At 38.3% G+C, this 24,391-nt stretch overlaps 2 protein-coding genes across 2 annotated transcripts; both read right to left on the bottom strand.

Moving 5' to 3' along the window:
* Positions 1–7,236: 7,236 nt before the first annotated feature.
* On the bottom strand, positions 7,237–8,947 carry LOC134826010 (N-lysine methyltransferase SMYD2-like). The gene is made up of 2 exons (XM_063838253.1): positions 8,559–8,947; positions 7,237–8,370 (listed from the first exon to the last, which is right to left on the bottom strand). Exons 1-2 carry the CDS (start codon positions 8,945–8,947, stop codon positions 7,713–7,715), a joined length of 1,047 nt encoding a protein of 348 aa, XP_063694323.1. The 3' UTR covers positions 7,237–7,712.
* A 6,921-nt stretch (positions 8,948–15,868) lies between these two features.
* On the bottom strand, positions 15,869–24,097 carry LOC134821470 (cholesterol 24-hydroxylase-like). The gene is made up of 12 exons (XM_063832226.1): positions 23,908–24,097; positions 23,547–23,624; positions 22,967–23,122; positions 22,631–22,751; positions 22,172–22,387; positions 21,790–21,946; positions 21,393–21,449; positions 21,000–21,072; positions 20,451–20,649; positions 19,862–19,950; positions 19,494–19,709; positions 15,869–17,335 (listed from the first exon to the last, which is right to left on the bottom strand). Exons 1-12 carry the CDS (start codon positions 24,039–24,041, stop codon positions 17,290–17,292), a joined length of 1,542 nt encoding a protein of 513 aa, XP_063688296.1. The 5' UTR covers positions 24,042–24,097; the 3' UTR covers positions 15,869–17,289.
* Between the last annotated feature and the right edge of the window lie 294 nt (positions 24,098–24,391).

The raw sequence follows: 24,391 nt of genomic DNA, 5'->3' as shown, positions 1-24,391 counted from the left end.
CTGTTATTATGCAGTAATATGATCTGGTAGACAGGTGTTCGTGGACAGTTGTCCGCAGACAGTTGTCCGCGGGCAGTGGTCAGGCTATCTCGATACTGCCAGACTTTGTTACACTTGTTGAAAGCAGTATAACCTAGACTAATCCGCCGAGTGATGTATTCCTTGCTACATAACATGGAACCCAGTGTGATGCTCTTTCTCTTTAATTCATTGCTTGACGGATGTTACTCGTCTAAATTTCTTCGAAGTAGCGCGCGCCGCTTTCTTCTCAAGAGCACCGGGCCAGATCATTAACAATGGTCAAATTCATTGCCAGCAATTAATTCACCTTGCTCATCCTTCTCACCTGACTTTGCTAAGTAAACATGCGTGAAGTCTGTTTTTATCTTCGTTGACAAAGAGGTTCCAATCATTGAGAATCTCATTTGCCATTGGTAAAAGGGTTCATATTAATCATCCACTGTCAATGATAAAGATCAAATTTTGCTCCTGCAGCAAATTCCTCCATTTCTAATAATTTTCATAATTTAATCATTTTGGTAAACTCCAATGTAGCTTCAATGTAGCTCCAAATGCGGCTAACGTTCCATCTAATATGTACTGAACTTGAAGGATGCCCCGTAAAAGTAAAGCTTTTCTAGCGGGTAAACGAATAATGCAAATCAGCATGATATGGATAATGGTTAACTTCAATGTTAAAGAAAATACATTATATGGACACGTTCATTGAAGTTTGAGGATATTGGTAAATATTAGTGACCCTACTAAATGGCACGATGATGTAAAATTTGTCACACTATAAAACTATATAAACCCTCAATGGTTAGGATAATCGTTTCATCCTCTAGATAAACTTTGTCGCATAACGATATCTTTATCAGACGATAAGATATCGCTTAAATGCGGCCGGCAGTGAGTTGTAAACTTTGTCACACTATAAAAATGTGACAAAGTTTATATGGACCCCTTGTTGCCGTGTTTGACCAAATTTTCGAATTTCAAATTTATAGGATAGTTGCATATGACTATTATCTACATATTTAGCGACTTTTTTCGTTAAATGGTAGCACCATGTAAACTCCGTCACACATTTAAGAAATTTATATGAGGGATGTTTATGACATCCTGACAAGAAATGCCGAATAGTCTAGCATTGTTTTGTGAGCTGAATGTGTTTGGAATTGTTCACATATTTCATTGTTATAGGCAAATACAAATACAGAAGGCAGAAATAAGTAAATTTAGTCACATAAATTTGTATGATATCTCAACATATTGTGTGAAATTGAGTAAATATTAGTATACCAACTTAAACACCCTATATTACGTACTATGGATCAATTAACAATATTTCAACCATACGCGGGTCATATAAATTATTATATGGCAGTGATATGTTAACATTGGCAAAATTTCAACACCTGAACAGGGTAAAAATTTGTAAATTTCGTCACAAAAAAAATATTATAACTTTATTTGCTCCGTGTTGGCAAAATAACTAATTTATCGACATAGTGATGGTGATTGGTGATAAAGTAACATTATATACTAATTGAGGTATGATTCTTCAAAATAGGGGCAAGAAATGTAAATTTCGTCACATCAGCCATAGCATTAGTTAGATAGATTTTCTTTCATATCAACTGCCCTTATTATAGCAAGAATGGATTTATACAGGAAATATAGAAACCCATGCCCATTTTTCATCACATTGAAATTATACTGTTGGGGCAGGAAAAGTAAATTTCGTCACATTTCGGTAAATTAGTGATACCAAACTCAGCATTGTTAAACTTGGGTTCTGATTTGCTGAAAAATAACCAACCAATAATTCCTGGAAGAAAATTGAATTTTAACTGAGGTATGGTTCTTTAAAATAGGGGCAAGAAATGTAAATTTCGTCACATATACGTAATTTTAAAATTTAGATAGATTTTATTTCCTACCAATAGTCCTTATTATAGTCGGAATGGATTTATACAAGAAATGTAGAAACCCATGCCAATTTTTCATCACATTGAAACTATACTGTTGGGGCAGGAAAAGTGAATTTCGTCACATTTCAGTAACTTAGTAAAATTAAACTCAGCATTGCTAAACTTGAGTTCTAATTTGCTGAACAATAACCAACCAATAATTCCTGGAAGAAAATTGAATTTTAACCGAGGTATGGTTCTTCAAAATAGGGGCAAGAAATGTAAATTTCGTCACATACGTCATTTTAAAATTTAGATAGATTTTCTTTCATATCAATAGTCCTTATTATAGTTAGAATAGATTTATACAGGAAATATAGAAACCCATGCCAATTTTTCATCACATTGAAATTATACTGTTGGGGCAGGAAAAGTAAATTTCGTCACATTTCAGTAACTTGGTAAAAATAAACTCAGCATTGTTAAACTTGAGTTCTATTTTGCTAAACAATAACCAACCAATAATTTCTGGAAGAACATTTTATAATGTATGTAATATGTTAATCACAGACTATTTCATTCTATAATCATTGCATTGTTTCCAAATTTAACCTATTTATGATGTCTTATCATTTTGTGACGATGTTTACATCAACTGCCCTATACTTGAATCAACTGTATCCGTGTATCGTCCTTATATAGAGTTTTCCCACAAAATTTAACTTATTTACGATGTCGTATCATTTTGTGACGATGTTCACATCAACTGCCCTATAATACTTGAATCAACTGTATCCGTGTATCGTCCTTTGTCATACGTTGTATGACCCGCCGCGCACGAAGTGCGCGGCTCCCCCTGTAGCGTCGAAGACGCTACACTATAGTGAAGCTACACTATAGTGAAGCGACAGTGGGGGTCACCGCGTGATACAAATCGTCCTTATATAGAGTTTTCCCGCCTTCCAAACCAAAATCAGATATAAATGATTCCGGAAATTCACCCAGAATTTCAAATTCCATATAATGTGACAGAATTTACATCATTTCCGAATAACCAAGTGCATGTATTAGCTAACTTTTCAAAACAACATATTTTAGGGCTATGATTGGCAGAAGAACCATCAAATAATGAGTTGAAAGGGTTTTGAGGACACCTCACAGTAGAAAAGAGGTCTCGTATTCTGAGTGTGACAAAGTTTACGAAATATTGCCTTAAAGCCGTTCGATCCGTGCCCTTTAACCAATGTTGTATCATAATTGTTAGATTGACCTAATCTACTATATTTCAGACCAAGGAATGATAATTAGGCAGCTATGGTAAACAGTGTCACAAAAATGTGACATTTTTTACATTATAGTGCCTAAAAGCAATACATTTTATTTCTGAGCAGTGCATATGGGGGTATGGGTCACGTGGCTAATGTTCAGAACTTATGAACACGCTAGATTAATAGATGCTAAAATTAAGCCACTATCGTCAAAAACGCTATTTTAGAAACTTACCAATATCCTCAAACTTCAATGAACGTGTCCATATAGTATATTTTATATTATTACATAAAATGGATAAGGTCGAGCGAGTTCAAGTAAAATTTCACCTATGACATAAAATATCGCGTTATGCCTTGACGCTGAGAAACAGTGAACAGGACCTTATGGCTAATCTTGAAAATACTGATAATATGTGGACTTGATTGTAACTGAACCTTATCATTTACCAACTACAAACTACAAACAATGTTTGAGAGTGTCCACTCTAACAAGAACAAAGAAATTATATGTTTATAACTTAATAATGATTAAGACGCGCGCCGAGTTGATTCGCAACTCATCGCCGTTATTGATGTATTTGAATATAATACATGTAATACTTGTCTTACGTTGTATGATCCGCCGCGCACGAGTGCGCGGCTCCCCCTGTATCGTTCAAACTCTACAGGGGTACTATAGTGAAACGACCGTGGGGGTCACGATGTAATACAATGTAATACTCGTTATATTTGCTTTTATACACAATTACCTGGCACGCGCCAATTCACAATCACAATACAATGCCAAATGCGCGGCACTCATTTCGAGCTTCTTGCATTACATGCGTGATGCGTGAGAGTAGCGAGCTAGCAATAATATAGATTAACATTAATCTAGGGCAGGGCCGGGTAACGCGAAGTAGCATGCGTCGGGTCAGTCTAACTGCTAACAGTCTTGACGGATGTTACTCGTCTAAATTTCCTCGAAGGAGCGCGCGCCGCTTTTTTCTCGAAATGTTAGCCTGGTGCTTACTAAGCGCGCTCAGCCTGTCATTCCGCCAAATCTCTATTCGGCGGATTATGAACATAAATATAATAGCCTGGGGTCCCCAGGTAACCCGAGGCAAGTGCTACGAACTAGCGCGCGCCGGGCTAGTCCATTAACAATGGACAAGGTCTTACCTGGGGACCCCAGGCTATTATGTTCATTAACATAGAGATTAGGCGGAATGACAGGCTGAGCGCGGCCCAGTAAACAAGGTCATGGTCAATTAATAACAATGGTCAGTAATATAAATAGGGGGCGCACGATAAAAATAAATTTGCTCGGATTTAAAAAATTGTTGTACCACTGTTTTCTAGAGACTGTGAGAATTTTCACAGTACAAAATTTGTTATACCTTTTTGGAAAGATCAGTGAGTTTCGCTTAGGTGCCATATTTGATGGCGCGCGGCTTTTGGAGCAAAAGTAGCTGTAGAAGTCGCGTAATTTGACCAAATTCGTTGATTTTTGTCGTATTATTCGGATAAATCTTCGGTTCCTTGAATGAGATCATTCTGAAAATTGGCGACAACCTTCCAATAGGGCTTTCACAACTGTCCGAAAAATTTGGTGGATATCGGAGCTTTGATATAATGATATATAGTGATCAAAATGGGGCAAAATACTGAATACGCTGCTTTTAGCTTTGACCATTGTTATTGTAGGTTTACTACCTACCAGGACGCGCGCCGAGTTGGACTCGTCAACGGTCCTGTGGAACAATATATGGAACAGATATTTTACGAGTATCACCCGTTAACCATTGTTAATGATTTGGCCCGGCGCGCGCTACTTCGTAGCACTTGCCATCGGGCCATAACATTTCGAGAAGAAAGCGCGGCGCGCGCTAATTCGAAGAAATTTAGACGAGCAACATCCGTCAACTTTTAGCTGTAACATAATGTTTGATGGTTGGATATGCTTTAAATTTGTCGGACACTTTCCTTGGCCTTGTAAGTCTATGAGTAACCTTACCAATTTTTATTGCAATTGGAGGTCGGGAAGGATACTCAATATCTATTTGTTTGAAGAAAATTGTGCTGGCCGAAATTAGCGCTAAAAAAACATCCTACAGTCGGCACGCGCGGCTCACTGTCGATGGCACGCGCGCACTACCTAATATAAATACTCTTTATGACTTGTAGGTTTATAACATTCTTTACGAAACATTTAAATGGTTCGAAAGTTGGTGGTTTTTTTAACGGGTGATACTCGTAAAATATTTGTTCCATATATCAGGACCGTCGTTGATTGACGATGTCAATCCGTCGAGATCGTTGCTCTGCGAAGCAGAGCAACGATCGTCGATGCGAAGCAAGAATGCTAGTTTGCGCGGCGCGTCGAAGCGGCGAAGTCCTCCAAGACCGTCGACGAGTCCAACTCGGCGCGCGTCCTGGTAGGTTATAAACCTACAATGTTTTTTCAAAAATAAAAATACACAATTTTTGGTGATTAATGTATATTTGGAGGACTTCGCCGCTTCGACGCGCCGCGCAAACTAGCATTCTTGCTTCGCATCGACGATCTGGAAGGGTTGAAATTGTCAATCAAATGTAGATTTATAACCTTTCAAAATGCAGACGCCCGCCGAGCTGGACTCGTCGACGGTCTTGTTTTGGAACAAATATGTTATACGAGTATCAAACGTTAAGGTGATTACCAAAATAAATAAGATAAAATACAAAAATTAGGTCACCGTATTTTACGTATTTCCTTTTCACTTTTATTATGACTTTATCGATTCACTATCAATATTATATAATTATATAGTAGCAAGTTATAAATATGCTTGATCAAACATGAAACAATACATACAATTAATGAACATTTATAGTAATAGTATTCGATTATGAATGTGTGCTAGTATTTCGAGAAGAAATGAAAAAGCGGGCGCGCTGCTTCGAAGAAATTTAGACGAGTAACATATTCCGTCAATTAAAAGTAAGCAAGCTCAGATCGTTGCGAATTAACAAAGCAGCGATCTTGAGTTAAGTTAAGGCTAACTTTCAAAGGATCGGCCGGAAAAACTGTTTACAAGATGAAGATGAAACAGCTAATCAGGGAAAATCTTTGTATATAATTTTCTCAAATATTGGGGTTATTTTTTGTAAAATAAGAAAATGAAAAAAATCCTCAAATGCCATGATTTAATTTTGGGTACGAAATTTGGCGTTTTTGGAAAAAAAATCCTCATATTTTCGTTCCCAAATCTTTTAATTAGGTCACCGGAATTATGCCGAACATAAATATGTCTCGTACGGTATACCAAAACGCGTGCCAAGTTTAACTCGTCAACGGTCAATAGTTGGAACAAATATTTTACGAGTATAACCCTGAACCCGTTAACGGTATGCGGTAGGGTTTCCTGGGTAGGCTAGAATGTAGAAAACGTGTTAATTTAAGTTTTGTGATCCGGATCGTCCAGATCCAGTGTAGAGTGATTTATCATCATCTCTTGGGTATAGTATTACTATTAGTAGGGAATGACTAAGGGTCCTGGTTAAACTTAAAGTTGGATACTATATACATGTTCTTTAGTTTGAAGCGTACCCTTATAAATATATTAGTTCGACACTTAATGTACTGTTGTATCACGTCGTGACCCCCATTGTCGTTTCACTAAGTGGCAGGTCGGCAACGTGTGAAAAATGTCAAATGTACTGTCTGTAGTTCGACAAACCCTAAAGTGCGACTCTGTTGAATTAGAGTATACTACCTGAACTCTAGTGATCGACACGTACCGTATTTCGACAGGGCCGGGCGATATCTGGCGTACTTTAGTAATAGTTGTCGAACTAGGTACGTGACATGAACGTCTAGAGTACGTGGGTCGGGGTCAGAGTAAAGAGCCTTAGGATTTCGGATTGTCTGAAAGTGAACGTAAGAGCCGCATAGAGAACATATTTACTATTGTTTAGTTAGTCACATGATCAGTAGATTAATCAGTAGCCAAATGACGTAACACGTAACAGCATATAATCATGCTAACATGATTATTTCAATTTTAATGAAGCAAAGGAAGTATGAATATGGAAAAAACAAGCAAGTAGCGACTCATTTCATTTATTTGCAGACACAATTATATAACTATAAGTTGCATTTCTCTTTTCGTGGCCAGACATGCAACAAGTGGCAAAAACGGAAACATTAAGTTTAACCTCGGTCCACTACATCGTTCATAACTAATAATATTTACAAACGACATGATTTGGGAGAAAACCATGATATGATGGAAAATTTATAAATTTGGTTGTTCAAAATGAAATGATATGTTATAGTTATGAGTGAGACTAAAACCTAGTTAAATACCCAATAATAAAAATCTTACCTCGTGGCATAAAACCGGACATATCATAACTTTATAGTTATAAATGTTCTATGATCTAACTATCAATCTGAACGAAGTGATTGCATCTGAACCTTTATCTCTAAACAATTCTTAAACTTCAGAATTGTGTATCAGTGACAGTCATGGCAGTTCCAAATTCTTCATGATCCAGTTAGTCATACTTGAAGATGGCGCAGTGCAAGATCTCTCATTCTTCCCGTAAATGCTGCTTTACTATGCGCTAGTTTAGTTTGTTCAATTATTTCCAATGATTTCTGTTTGTAAAATTCATGGTTTGGCACCATGCCGTCAAGAGGTCTTAGTTTGAGGCCAGACATTTTGATATCGCGGAGAATCTCGTACAGATCAAGATAAGCCATTGGCAGCTCGTGACGGAGATCGTTGCAATTTTCCAATGCCAGTATTTGGCACTTTTCAAGAGCAGCTCTAGCAGTGTTGTTTAGGTTTTCAGAAGCCCGGATATGATGAGAAAGTTTCTGCAATCTCACTCTCAATATGTCATTTAGAAAGTGATCCGACGAACAGAGAGAACACATGCAAGCGAAACCGAACTTTATCTGAAGTAGTGCCTTTCTTTTCCTGGTCACCGCAAATTTACCGGACTCTGCGATATAGTCTGCTAAAATTTCCTCGTCTTTCTGGATTTTTCTTAGAGCCCTAATTTCCTTCGCTTGAGAATTGTTCTCTACGTAGCTCCACTCTACGTTCGGTGAACAACTGTGATTTATTCTACTTATTGTGTAGAATAACGCTGCGTCTTGATATCTGTTAGCTACTATACAATTATTAGTAAATATTCTGTGTGCAGTTTCCCTGAAATAAAATGGCCATGGTTAACAAATTATTTATAGCCCATTCTTGTAAATTCTCAGCTGTACTGAGTACCGTTATAATGTTCACCAAGTAATTTTACAAATCCTTTAGGCTTTAATCATAAGCCAGTTTTATCAGTAAATATCATAAATATTTTAATTATGTTCCAAAAATGGAATAAAATTTACCATTCTCCTCCGTTCGACAGCGGCACTCCAAAAATCTTAACGAGATTATTCGAATGAGCCCCACTAAGTGCCAGAATTCGTTCCTTATCGGATTTGTCCAACTTTTCAAAGGCAGCTTTAAATACATCAGGATTCTGTAAAATTTGATCTGTACCCCCTTCAATATACAAAATGGGATCCTCCCTGATAATCAGGTCCCCAATTGCCAGATCACGGGTCGCGAACAGTCCCAATCCTTTTCCTGGACATTCTTTCACTTCAAAAGGCCCACAATAATTTTTGTGACCCTTCCAATCCTCCTTCTGACAATTTCTGCTACAATACCAAACTTTTTTGCAGTTACCACACTTTTGGGCAGTTTGGCTACCACATGATTCACAACAAGCCATCGTCAGATTCCTGCAAACCTTGAAACGAACCAGTTTAGTAATGCTTCGTAGAAACGTGGTTATGAATATCTTAGAAGTGGAAATGTGGTGTCGAAGATAAAGAATAGTCAAACAATATAAACAGATAATTTCAGCAATGGTCTGCATTGTCCAGCTATAAGGTTTTAGGTTAGACACCCTAAACAATATAGTTATTATATATAGTTTTAAACTATTTTCACAACTACAATTAAATACATTTATTGAGTGGAACTATGTAAAAGGGGATCGTTGCTAGCGTTAAAACTGTTTTAACCCTGCCATAGTCAGTTGAAAGTCTGATAGCATATGTTCCGTTTGATTTGACCAAACTAATGCCTTTCATTGCTTTATAACTATATTGTTAAATAAATATTGTTAAATAAATATAATTGAAGTGGTTATTATCTATTTTGTTCTTATCAACGGGCGTTCATTAAATATACTACTTGTTGTTCATAATATGACTCAAAAGGCAACTGGCGAAGAACAAACGAACTTACATCAAGCGAAGTAAATGGATCATAAAAGAGTTTAGTTGAGAGTCAGAGAGTGGTGCTTTCACGAACGTAATACTAGTCAAATAAAACACTGAAACTGAAAATTAATGATAGTAACCACGTACAAATAATTTATGAATGATCTGTGTAGTTTCAAAACACCACATTAGATTTAAGATAAAGTCACGATCATTTCTCCTCTAGCGATGTCAAATGTGTAGCCCACGAGAATTAATTAATGACTTGCTTTAACATGATTGTCATGTAGTCATGAGGCACAGGACTATCATAATATAGAGTTCTAGCTTGAACTAATAAAATCATACCAAATTGCGGTTTTAGAGGTGCACCAAGTTGAATTGCCCTTCGATATTATATCTCACGTCGTATGAACCCTAAAATACAATCCCAAATCCCGAGGTCAAACCATAACGTTATAATCTGATCCTGACTAGAATCCTATTAGCAGTACTAATCTGGTCCCGATGCAAACCCAAACCGGATGCAGGACTAAAAGGTTGATTGAATTACACCGCGGAACTTAATCGGAAATAGTGAAGTAATTTTTTTCTTCCCTTCATTCTATAAGCGATTTTGTAGAAACATCAATAGACTGAGCTCAACAATGAAAAGAAGAAGAAGATCCCAAAGCAATTTACTTTCACTGATTGTGATTTAATTTTATGTAAACTAAATTTATTCGTTGATGGTTCAATAAGCACTTTTGTCATTTAAGCTGCTTATGAAAAGAGATATTGGTAGATTTACATTAATTTTTTAGAGGAAGATAAGACTTGGGCGTTGTTTTTACTATATTTAGAAGTTTTATTTGATAACGATGAAACGAAACAAGTGCTCTTTCGGGTTTGGTAAATGCTACAAATAGCAAATGGGTACTGGCGAGCAACAAATAGTAAAAGTCGATGGAACAAATCAGACTGTATAAATAATATTATTGTGTCATTAAATCGGGGAAATACTGGCACTCGTAAGGGTCAGGGTGATGTATCAGAAATAACCATTACTCGTGTATTCGGTAATCTTGGAAGTTGGAGTAATTATTAATAACTCACTTTCATTTGAATTTTGAGTAATAATCGCACATCATTCATTTGTTTTGGAAATTAAAATCGATCAATGGCGGTCAAATCATGTTTTAGTTTAGTCGCTAAATGACAAAAGGATTGAACAGTTTTTTGATATAGAGATCGATGCAAAATTGGAAGCAGGCAGAACGATTAAGTAGCGCCACAATATGATTCTTCGATCATGGATCACAGTAAACATTAACAATGGCTCTATACATTAGCTTTAGTTTCCATGTGGTTGTACTTGTAGCGTATAGGGCTTGAATGACGAAAGTGCTTGTAATATTTATATAGTTCAATTACAAATACATTACACAGGCAAAATTATTGTTCGTGTTAACCTGGGACCCAGGCTTAGAGTTAGTGTTTATAAACACAATGAAGAGATGGCGGAGTGACAGGCTGAGCGCTGCCCACCGGCTCACTGCCCAGTAATGTTATTGTTAAATCAGCGAATAGAAACTGAAAGATCAAAGAAGTACTAACTTTGTACATTATTAACGTACACGAATTAGTTTGCACTCACTACGTTATATTTTTCATTGTCAACGATTGATTAGTTTTTAATTCTTATCCATCAGATTTGGGATTCAATTTTGCATATTTCATTTTAATTTTGTTACGTGAGATACTTTATATAATAATTTACTCGCAATAATTTCATAAAGGAAAATTCAAACAAAACGTTTTAGTCAACTTCAAGGTGTTTAACTTTAAAATATCAATGAACTTATCAAGAACAAGCGGACTAAATAGGAAACTTGGAGCAAAGTCCGATTGAAACCACTCCCTCTGTTTGGCGAGACTTCATGTGGGGCTCCTACAATTCTACAGTCCCAGATATCAATATCATCAGTCTGCAGAACCAGGGATCTTTAGGACCAAAGGGTTTCCAGTGAATCCTCTTTACTTCATCCCAAAGTAGCTCCCGTCTTCTCGGTCCATCATTACTATCTCGTCCTTTAGTTCCTCTTCTGAATCTGAAATATTCCGTACTGTTAATTCTGGAGTCAACTAACTAAGTACATGTTAAACAGATAACTGATATCCTCAGGGCGGGAAGAAAGTGTATCATTAAATTAAAATATAACAGACAGCAAAACTGCACCATTTAGAATAAAAATACAGGTGGTTGAATAAGTTAATGTGGATCCACTGAAACCATTAATTGGTAACAAATGGAGCCAATAGTGGTTCCATATCACCACTGAAGGGCGCTAATAGTTCCTATACTTATAGTGCTATCTCTATCCATTATAGGGCATAGGCAGTTTAATGAACAGTTGGTCGATGAACCCCAAATCCATATCTATAATGAGAAAAGCGAATATGGATCCTATGGTAACATAACCGTTTTATTGATAATCGACACCCCTCAGTTTCAATTGCTCCATGAAATCAACTGGCGTTTTATCAATGAAAATGGCCTTAATGAAAATGGTCTCAATACTAAATTGGCGGCATGACTATGTCTTAGTCTAACGACCCTTTCACTCGTAGTGTATCAGAACAGCTAAGGCTACCTACCCCGAAGACCAAAGAAGGAACCCTCAGTATCAGCAGTCTCTCCGTTAAGAATTGAGTTCTCCACCACCGCGGCAGACTGAGTTGACCACGCCAAGACGGCCATCACCGTAACAGCTAACAGGAACATATCGAATACAGTTGTTTCTTTCGACTAAAGTGAGCTAAATGAGCAGTTAAAATCTGACTCTACCTCGGTTAGCGCAGTGGTTTTATACCCCCAACAGGTTCGCTCGAAGATTAATTGCTGTTCGCGAGGATCTCTCCTACAATAACCTGTTACCACACTTCATTAATCAAACAACAACCACCACCCGAAACATTTTGTTTTTCTCTTTCAACCTCACCATTATTAATCCTATTAAGCTCAGTCCACCCAATCATATGAATAGATATCTGCATGAGCTGGAGACAATCAAATATCTTCTCATGTGCGCGTGTTTTTTATTACAGAAAACATCTGCTCAGTGCTCTCCGACTTTATTAAGTAAAAGAGAGGTGACCATTTAAAACAAAAACCACTCACTTTGAGTTGGAGGCGGAGCTTAACCTTCACTCAATACCTGACACTATATTACTCGAGTTAAACCACCCTGAAGTAACTCACCAACTTACCCTAGTAAGAAAAATATAGTCAATAAAAATACGTTTGCAATTGATCAGGCCTCGCCCGTAAAAAGTAAATCAACTGGAGAGAAAATTGTGAAATAAGGCAAACCAGACATTTGGGGTTTAAATATGAAATAGAGTGAAAATTAAATGGTGATTTTCAAAGTTTGTTGTTTATTCATGCAACTCAGCTTACATAATTTATACTCTATGTTATCTAGTTAGATTATTTGATGTAAATACTCGTAGTTTGATCATTCTGATAAGACCCTTTTCCTTGTCGCAATAAACGAGAACACTACGAATTTTGCCCCAGAATCATTACAACATACTTATAACTCTATTTTTTCGAATATAATGAACCTTAGCAGGCTCTGATATAAATATAATGAACCTTAGCAGGCTCTGATATAATGAACCTTAGCAGGCTCTGATATAATGAACCTTAGCAGGCTCTGATATAATGAACCTTAGCAGGCTCTGATATAATGAACCTTAGCAGGCTCTGATATAATGAACCTTAGCAGGCTCTGATATAATGAACCTTAGCAGGCTCTGATATAATGAACCTTTGCAGGCTCTGATATAATGAACCTTAGCAGGCTCTGATATAATGAACCTTAGCAGGCTCTGATATAATGAACCTTAGCAGGCTCTGATATAATGAACCTTAGCAGGCTCTGATATAATGAACCTTAGCAGGCTCTGATATAATGAACCTTAGCAGGCTCTGATATAATGAACCTTAGCAGGCTCTGATATAATGAACCTTAGCAGGCTCTGATATAATGAACCTTAGCAGGCTCTGACATAATGAACCTTAGCTGGCTCTGATATAATGAACCTTAGCAGGCTCTGATATAATGAACCTTAGCAGGCTCTGATATAATGAACCTTAGCAGGCTCTGATATAATGAACCTTAGCAGGCTCTGATATAATGAACCTTAGCAGGCTCTGATATAATGAACCTTTGCAGGCTCTGATATAATGAACCTTAGCAGGCTCTGATATAATGAACCTTAGCAGGCTCTGATATAATGAACCTTAGCAGGCTCTGATATAATGAACCTTTGCAGGCTCTGATATAATGAACCTTAGCAGGCTCTGACATAATGAACCTTAGCTGGCTCTGATATAATGAACCTTAGCAGGCTCTGATATAATGAACCTTAGCAGGCTCTGATATAATGAACCTTAGCAGGCTCTGATATAATGAACCTTAGCAGGCTCTGATATAATGAACCTTAGCAGGCTCTGATATAATGAACCTTAGCAGGCTCTGATATAATGAACCTTAGCAGGCTCTGATATAACGAACCTTAGCAGGCTCTGATATAACGAACCTTAGCAGGCTCTGATATAATGAACCTTAGCAGGCTCTGATATAATGAACCTTAGCAGGCTCTGATATAATGAACCTTAGCAGGCTCTGATATTTGTGTCCTTTAAAACATTTTTTGTAAGTTTTCCTCACCTTATGGTTTTCAGGCAAACATAAATAGTCCTTTTTACAATTTACATTTTAGCAGTCTATTTCTCTTCAACACTAGTGACGACGTGGTCTAATGTATATTGTCCGCTTTGATTCCAGTAGTCTGTATAACAAGGTAACAGCTGGCTTCTCGTCGATCTTGTCGAGAATGTCACCCATTTTATTAGACAACAATTCAGACATCTAGAGATCCTTTCTGTCAGTGACAGACTTGACAGCAGCTTTAGTCTCTTTTGGAGCAAGAACAGCTGAGAATGTTACCGTCAGAGCTGAGGATCAGCTCTTATTCTTGCTATGAACTGTCCTCTGAACTGATTTAATTTCATTTTGTAGTTTTACAGCATCCTTTAATGAAACGCTCCTTGTCGTGGTTTTATATAGTTATAACAACTTGATCCGAAGATTAATTATAATCTGCTGATCCTTTAATATAAGTGAAGCTCCCATCTCATCTAGTAGATGATATATTTATTTCAAGGCCATCTGCAGATGTGGTGAACTGGCGGAGTGAAGCCTGAAGCCGTTCAAAGAGTAACAAGCAGTTTCTAGCCAATCCCAAAGTTTCTCATTAAGTACTGATGTAGCCAATCAAATTACTTGATAATCCTCTTGATCAAGTTGATCAACGCATTGGTGCCTTTGAAACGAAATGAAATGAAAATGAAATGAAATAATGTGCTTGTATACTGCCCATATGATTAGCAACTGACACAAGTGTCAGGTACTAACCATGTCAGAGCGGTTCTAAAGGGTGAGGTGAAAATATCCAGCAACAAACAACTAAATCATCTCAAACACAAATCTATTCAGAAAAAATTTATTTTCCATTAACCCCATATGTCATTTAAACGTATTGTCCATGTCACATGAGTTTTACCCTCAATCTATAGTGACTGTTAAGTGTTAATCACGGCTATGTTTAGAGTTTAACCCCCAGAGACGTATTAACATAAGTAAATGTGTGGTATTTGACGAATGTAACTGTAATGGCTACAAAGAAGGAGATATACACGTTGACGTACGTGACCCAGAGGTTTCAGATTCTTGCTCGATTCAGATTATATTTGATTTTTTATGAGTTGCTTTAAAAATAGACTTATATTATCAATTTTCAACCTTTTCGTTGCATGTAAAAAATGCAATCTTAAATAAAAACTAAATATTTGTAACAAAATAATGAGCCAAATGAGTAGCTTACAACTAAGGTATAATCTTCGACCCTACCAAACCATGTTTTTAAATGTTTAAAATGAGTTGAAGTCTAGTGGGTCCTGCACAGAGGGACAAGAAATAATAATATTGGGCTCTAAATACACAGGTTTGCGTGATCAAGCGTCCGATGGAGTTGAAAGTTTGGTAATGGTATTTCATCACTATTCACTATCTTGCTGTCACTGTCCCGGCAATGTAGTGCCACTGCGGTGACAGAGCGATGCCACATCGAAATTCGGAATGGTGATGAAAGACTGGGTATTTCCTAATGTGAACTTCAATATTTTTAGCTTCAAATATATGTGAAACTTGATTTCGAGATAGAAGTTGACTAGAACTCGTGACTGTTATTTTGACGGGGTCACCTGCCAGTGCCAGGCCCTTTTTGTTGGCCACCTATATTCCAAATATACATGCCTAAAAATGTCATTGACCAAAAACTGTGGGAGCTTTACAAAAATAAAACTAGATAATTTTGAACAGGAGTAAAATTTTGAAAATCATTGCAATAAATCCTGTACACAAAATACAACTTGATTCAATTCAGTGCATCTAGGCAACCCAGACCTGCTCAGATGAACTTCCAATTTAGTTATTTATTGTGAATATAGTGAAGTTAAAGAATCATCGTTTACAGCATGTCTGAGTCGCCGGAGTGGTCTATTTCTAATTTTGATTTGTTCATCGCAGAGTGGATGGTGCTTTCACCAAAACATTTACAACGTTCCGGCAGAATACAAAGTAACAAGGTTTTCAAACAGAGCCATCCGATTTAAACATCTCTCAAACTACCTCATCGTACCTCAGTACATTATCGAATATCTTTTAAACCTTTCCTCCTATTGAAACTTGGGGTTCACTTCAAGAGATGAAAGCAGATGGCACTATTCTTTAGCTGATACCAGCTTACAATTTTTTCTACAAGAGCGTAACACGGTGATATAACAATATCCCTTTTCAGCAGCGTTTTTAAACCTAGAATATAAATTCAGGCTATAAAAAGCTAAGTGGTCAAAGCCTAATTTGTGGTTATGATGTACCATCATATTCATACAGATTGAGGAGTTGAAATGTTATCGAATCCATCAAATCTGGGTGTTTCACTGTGCCACTAATATACAAATATTTCATTGTCCTCTCAAGTTAGACAAAACTAAGATTATGACCTTACAAAAGTCTATAAAAAGTCTATACAAATCTGGAGTTTTCAGGCGTTTAGGGGAGGGACGTCTCGACCTATTGATTCAAATATTTTATCTTATAGTCCCTAATGACTTAAACACTTCCACAAATACAAAAAACAGCAAAATCAGCTCCTAATTCAGTCTGTTAGAAGACAGCTCTTTATAAATGAAGTCTTTATATTTTCATTCAGCTGTTGATAATCATATGGGGTGCTGCCTGATTCTAATTCCATTGTTCATGATTCTGTGACAATGTAACACCGTGACAATGTAACACCGTGACAATGTAACACTGTAACACCGTAACACTGTTACACTGAGATGTTACACTATGATACGTCAGAGACTACAAACTACTTTTCTTTCTTCAGTCCTCCTAACACCACATATTCTCAAAACACAAACATTCAGAAAATGTTAGCTTATTTAACACTTAAATATCAAATTATCAAACAATCGAAACGGTTTTATGTACAGTCGGGCTCAAGTAGGCTGTTCCAAAGATATCAAGAAGCGGCCAGGCCATTTAAGAGGCACTACATTGTTCTAGGCTTTAAAAGGTTGTTCTAGAGCAGGGTTGTTTTAAGGCTAGATTGTTCTAGACCCGCGAGCTGATATGTTGTTCTAATCTCGAGCAGGTTCTGCTAGAGGGTTCTTCTGCAACTTTTAGTCGAGCAGTGTATGATCTGAATTGCTGTGTCTCCCGTGGTCTGCTCACCTTGTCGTCGGGGCAAAGTCGTCTAACTGCTCGAACAGAGTCCTGAAACACAAATCTTATTAAATTTTATTGTATATTTTAGTAACTTTTAACAAATATCTCTTATTAACGTTTAAGTTACTGCAAATATCATAATAACTCTTTCTAGTCAGTATAAATATACTATTTGTTACTATAAGTGGAGTCCACTATTAGTGGACGAATCATATTAGTAGCTCTTAAACTTGAGATAAGAACTTGATGTGCTTAACCCAACGGAGTTATGATCCCTTGAAGCACAAGGCTGACCACAGCCCCTTACGAAGAAGAAGATCCCATGAAATGACGTTATCCAGTCAGGACCGCTTGGATGAGTAATGAGATCATAATCGCACCAGATCTTATAATGGTCATAGCTTGCTCGGATTAAGCACAATTCCTCAATTCAATCGGAATTTTGGCTCAGGTTCAACATACCTTAATTGAAGACAACCAGACAATATTTAGTATCGAGCCCGAAGCACCTTCGTCCTTCATTTTTTACGACAATAGCGAAAGAAAGTCACGAGTATGATTGGTCACGCCCGATGTGATCAAAAATATTTTACAAAACTTTTAGTAAATCTGAATTTGACCCATATCTCTCACCCCTGAAAATTTCGTGTAATTCTGACGAGAATAACGTGAGTTATTCAAGGATTGCATGTGGTAGTGAACTCTAGCCCACCATGTATCCTCTATTATCTTTTGGTAACCGTCTGGTAACTAACAAATGTATTTTTAGTAACTTAAAGTTACATTATGTAAAACATTAGAGTCATAACGTAATGAGAGTTTTGCAGATGTAAGTGTATTAATTTAGCCGGATGCCTGATATATAAAGATCTAACGACTAGCCAGTACCCAGTGTAAAGTGCGTGACAGTACGGCATGAGTTGCATTGACAGTCGGATTACGGGCACTTAAATCAGTCATATCTCGACTCAGTAGTCTACTAAACAAATATGTAGGCTACAATAACCCGCTATATCTTCTCATTTACTAAAAATATATTCCATCAATTGAACGTGTCCTATCACTTGATAAAACTACTGCAATTTCTAAAAATGTGAAAAATCTTGTCCTATTTTACAACCACCCCGGCCCCCCTCCTATCCATTTGGTATTCTGACCGGATTATATTAGACGATTTTGCTGGTCATAGTCAGAATGTTGAGAAAATTCCACAATGTCTCCCTTAGAATGTGGGACGTTTATAAACGTCCCACAATTTAAGGAAAACATCGGTATAAAATCAGCTTTTGTTAACTACCGTAATAGCCGGGTCACCAACCGGTGACCACAACCTCCGGTAAAAATGGAGGCCCACGCAGCGGTTATGTTCTCATGTTATTATGGGTAGGAAGGTGTTTAGAAGGAGCAGGGAAGGATCTATGACGGAGACACAGCTGGTATGGAGTGAGGCGGGCACTAGATGAGATAAGGCTGAGTAGAGCTGATGCTCTGCGGGTACTACAAGTAGGAAGCTGACTGGAAGTGTTACCTGCGGATCGACACGATCTGTACACATTCCTCGCTATTGTCTTGGTAATACAATTTTAAACATGAAACCCTTATTGAATTTGCGAACCAAAAAGAGCCAATTATGTGTCGGCCAGCGGGCAGAGGAAGCTCGGGCGGTATAACCGTTTGATCCTAGGAAAGTTTCCGATAAACCAGACTTAAAACGGTTCACTCGACCAGCGGGGCCCTGGCAAGGCACGCTTTATCCGACCCAGAGTGTAATTTTAAACTTTTGAACAGTTTAAAATTTGATAATTCTATACGGAGCCTGCGAGGAGCAGGTAATTGAATTGGTCTGAATAAGGTAGACGGCAGTGCAGTGCACATTTCTGTAGCGGCTGGTATCCGTGTGCGGGTAGCTATATCCCCTCCAGCACACGTGCAATGCCCGGGTCAGGCGAGGGGTTGAGTAGCAACTGAGCGTGTCAGCTGCTGCCCTCACTACATGCGGTTCAAGACCTCCCTCCACCCGGCTCACGATCCGCATCCAGGTCACGGCGCTTCTCTCGAGCAGGGATGTGTGACCACAGCGGAGCGTGAACCCGTGAAAATCTGATAAACCCCTGACATTATCGTTGTTTTACCTCCTGATCGAATAACAGCAGAGTATACGAAATTAGGGGTTATGATATTTCTGGGTTCTCGCTAAAAAACATACCTAGGTTTTCGTCGACTGGTCATCTTCATGTAGACTTTGTATTTGGGCCGGGATGAGAGGGTGGTAGTCACCTCATAGTTCTGGTCAGGATGACATTCTAAGTTGTAGTGGTAAAGGAGGCTTGCAACCATGATCTTACATTCTAGTCTAGCCAGGTGCTTGCCTGTGCAACCGCGCTGTCCGCTAGAGAACGGGAGGAAAGTGAACGGCATCGGTCTGAAATTAATTTGGAGTGACTGAACAGTTAGCCAGTAGGCATGTCTAAATATTTGGAGATATCGTAGTATATTCCTTGATATTGCCTACAGTCTGATTGTTTAATGTCAACATTTTGCCAAGAGGATTAGTAGAAATTGAAGGAGACTTACGCTGGCTGCCCTTTAGCCCATCTGTCCGGATCGAAGGTGTTTGGTCTGTCGAAGTGGCTGGGATGTCTGTGTAGAACGTGAAAGCACACCTGAGGATAGGTTCACATGTTTTAGGAAACGTGACTAAAGTAGCCAATCACGTGGCAGCAACCTTGTGCCACGTGGAAATAGCCAGCTGCCACGTGGGACAACAAGCTTTGGCTCGGAAGTGTGTTACCGCAAGAAGTAACTTGGCACAGGTCAATACAGTTTCCATGGATTCTCGTTAGCTTATATACAGCTACACACATTTAAAACATTTTGTTTAAAAGGTTGCATAGGTCAAGTTGCGCCATACTATGATTAAAATAGCTGGTGTTCAGTGATCAATATTAATATATTAACCGTCCGCGGGGCAGAGTAGCTCAGTGATTCCCTCTTTTAAGCGAAATATTATGGGTTCAAATCTCTGTTCTATCCAGCCACGAGGTGGTTTCCATTGCAAAAAGGACATAGTTGGGTCCCTAGGTTCGCTAAGCCCAATGTACGAGAAACCGTTAACGTTAAATAAAGTTCAGCTGATCCAGCCGATATTCACACTTTAACTCACCATGATAGTTGATCCAGCAGGTATGAGAGTCTTGCCGAGCATGGTATCTACGTGATTAGTTCGGGTGGTCGCCGCAGCAACAGGGTACATTCTGAGACTTTCCTGCATGATCTGCTCCAGATATGTCATTTCGCTGAGATCTGTGTAGAAGGTTTCAGCTGTTGTCCTGGACATGACACTATCGATCTCCTCTTGCAACCTGCGATGCCGTGGTAACTCGATTAAAAAACATAGCATTAAGTAATCACCGGGGTAACTCAATTAACGAAAATGGTATTAAGTAATTACTTCTTCTACTGTGATAATGCGAGGTCAGCAATTCATTACGAGAAACCATAAATCTCGGTCTAATTGAGCAGCGTGGCTGGGGCAGGTACTACTTAAGGTTTCTGGAGGTCTAAACCCGATACATGGTGTGTTGAAACTTTTGATTCAATTTGGCTACATTCATTAGCGGCACCAAATATAAAGTTGTATTTGATTGACCAGTTATCAAGTACATAATCATTTGAAATTATATAACAAAAGTCAATAACAACTCGATCTCACCTCTCGTAAATATGAGGATTCTTTGTCACTTCCATTAACAGAAACTTCATTAAATTGGAGGTAGTTTCCGAGCCTGAAACAAAATTCATCAGATCAGACTTCGTCAGATTGGATGTATTTGCAGAGCCTGACACGGCACTCTTTTAGGGTTGAACTCTCTGGCTCGCAGACGATTGATATTGAGTTCAAAGATGAGCTTTATTATCTATCTTTATTAATTAGAAAGACAGGCACAAACTACCTCAGCTCACTCATTTTATACAAAGAAGGCCTTTGATGTGAGTTCAAAGTAATACAGACACTAACTAGTAAAAACTTTGATGTTTAACTGAAATGAAAAAGTAACAAGCTGTTTCTAATGAAGGTTAAAAGAAAATTGTCTTGGGAATTTACCTGCTATGAATTGGACGACGAATTCGTCAATTATCTCCTCCAGCGAAAAGGAGCCGCCTGAAAAACAGTTTCATTGTGAACTATATGTTCTGTAATTCCTAAAAGCCGAATGAATACAAATCTAGCGGTTACAGGTGAAAATATGAAGTTTTTAAGACTAGGAATTCTTTTAACCTGACGTTTACTTTATTAAAGTGCTCTTTTTAAAACCCGGATAATCATATATGATTTAATTGATAAATGTTTAAAACCCTTTTAAACCATATTACGTAAAAGAAGAATGTTTATAATTCAGTTCTAAAGAAATTCAGTTCGGCGAGCCTCTGGAAAAATTGAATAATCCGCAAAGAATGAAACGTAATTCTCACGAAATACTCTTTTAAAAAAGCAAATTTACCGGCTTCGTGAATTTCCTGGAGAACGTAGCTGAACATGGCATCAGGCAATTTGTCTCCGTTCCGGATCTTATCGTAAGTTCCTCTGATAAAGTTTTCTCCGACTTCTCTCAAAGCTTTGGCAGCTTTTCTAACTCTCTCTACTTTCTTAAAGTGCAGCTGAAATAAGTTAATATAATCACCCACGAACATTATTAATCTTATCAATTAACCCATAGTTAGAATAGACCCGAACGCGGGTGTCTGTTCAAATTGTTTCAATCTGGTAGCCCTACCAGATGTTACTCCCACGTGCCTATATTTACAAGGGCGTGCCTCCTCCCAATGTCGAGCCTAACAGAATAACAAGGTTACAAACCCTAACAGAATTTCAAAGTAACCAACCGTGCAGCCTAAAGGGTTGAAGAGTTTGTCTTTTATCCCATCAAAACAAGTATTGACCATCTGGTAAACTGCTGCCTCGTCACCATTGTAGTCAAAAGGAACGTCCATGTCAAAAGCAATCTTACAGAGAGCGGTGGTAGAGAGACTGTCGAGTTTATCACAGATTGGGAACCACTCGGATTCGTCTTCTAATGCTGTCATCCATCTTCCTGCTACCTGTACAGTTCCTCGTTAATACTGGCCCTACATTTTAGTCGTATAATATAACACCAAGTCACCGTAAATACTGTTATTCTTAGCTAGTACGACGGGGTAGAAATAGGCTGGTGTCGCAGAATCAGGTACCGTTTATCAGATTAAGTTATTTATTAATACGTTAGATTAATAAAGTGATATCAGATCAGATGTATCCGCGGTAAAGGTCAGGCCATGTTTCCGGCAGAAAATGTAGTAGCTTACCGATAAGGTAGCCCGACAGTGCTTGGGAAGATATTTCTTGTGATAAGCCATGTTGGTTATCTTCTTCTGTTGATCATACTTTACCGGGTTGGTTTGTATTGCACTGCCACCACCAGCAAACCTGAACAAAGGAAAACATCAATCAGCCGACAACGTGGTAAGGGGACGCACAGTCATGCGACCAGTGCACCATGGGAACCCACCCTTTAAAACTAGACAATATTTATCAGGATATCGCCCTTTTCCGATGCGATTTGAAGCCCGGGATCAGGCATACGTCTGCCTTTTAAACACTGTCTACGGGGAATTTTATCAGAATAATCTTCGAATAATTACCTCTGACCATAGAGTGTCCCAATAGGGCTGTAGTAAGTAGGATCTTTAGGGAAGTTTTTGCCGCACAGTATCTCCTTCACGTACTCCGGCTCGGATACCAGTATCCAGGGTTTGTTGCCGATCCAAAGCTTATACAGCGACCCAAACTGAATCGACCTGGACGGGCAAATATTTCAAATACTATCAACGATACATATTGCAGTGAAATACTTTTACAGGTTATTAAGTCGGTGCCTTTGAACAGAGGTGAAGTAAAGTAGAACAGTTTTTAAAAGTGGACAACGTGCCAGTCTACTTGAAGGACCAGTCGCCCTGATATTTGGGTAAACTGGAGGTTGCTAGTTGGAATCAGGTCAGTAGAGTGGAAGGTGGAAAGTGGGAGAAAGTTGTTGGAAAGGAAGGTGTATGTTGGGTTGCCGCCACCTGCACCGGACCCGCGACGAGGGTAAGGTTACACTGCTCCCAGCTACAGTACATTAGCTCCCGGACTCGCCTCCCACAACTAAATATTGGTTTCTTTCCAATCTTGCTCCCTACCGACAATCTTAATTCTAGTTAACTTAATCATAACGGTACTCACCATTTTAAAAAGCAATCCTGTACTGTCAGAGCTCCAGTTAGGTAGGGCTTTATATCTAAAAAGTTTCCAATGATGGGCCTGAAAATACAGATTTGTTCAGAGCAAAGTCCATCGGGGCGGAAGACTAAGTACAGACAGGAAAGTTAAATATGAGATATGAGGTAAAAGAGATGAGAAGAGTGACACAGACAATACACCCTGGCCAACTCGTGACTAAATATTGTTGCAAAACGAGAGAGCAGGTAAAAGGAAATGAGAAGAGTGACAATATACCCTGGCCAACTCGTGACTAAATATTGTTGCAATACGAGAGAGCAGGTAATTGTAAAAGGAAATCTGCTGTTTAACGGTAATTACTCACCATGGCTGTGGTCCTGGTATGTGATGGTATTTCTTCTGATTGATTCTGAATGACAGCAAGCCGTAAGCAATAACCAGGGCTATGAGGAAAAAGGGGGATACAGGAAGCGTGCTTAACAATTTCTCTATAACCATATCTTATCCTAAACTGAGGAAAGTAAGACGTTAGTGCTGGACAGTAATACTGGGCTGTAAAAAAGCAGCAGCAAAAATAGATGGCGGTAGCCAAAGGGGAAGTGACGCATATTTTCTTTAAAATATCGATGTAGGAGGACTGGAGACGGGGGTGCAAAATGTTTGCAGTGGCCAGATTTATATAAGTCTTATGAAGCAACATATGCTGTACAAAGCTTATTTTAAGCGTTATTTCAGTTCTTCCAACACAAATATTCGCCACCCTCTCACAACACTAGCGTCACTTAAACACTGTATAAATAGTAGCAGGGAGGAGTTAGAAGGTATAACCGATATCGCAAAAGTCAAAC

The sequence above is a fragment of the Bolinopsis microptera genome, chromosome 1 (genome assembly GCF_026151205.1).
Source record: "Bolinopsis microptera isolate Bmic1 chromosome 1, MBARI_Bmic_1.0, whole genome shotgun sequence".
Taxonomy (NCBI): domain Eukaryota; kingdom Metazoa; phylum Ctenophora; class Tentaculata; order Lobata; family Bolinopsidae; genus Bolinopsis; species Bolinopsis microptera.
The sequence above is the reverse complement of the archived record's forward strand: the minus strand, read 5'-3'. Positions and strand labels throughout refer to the sequence as shown.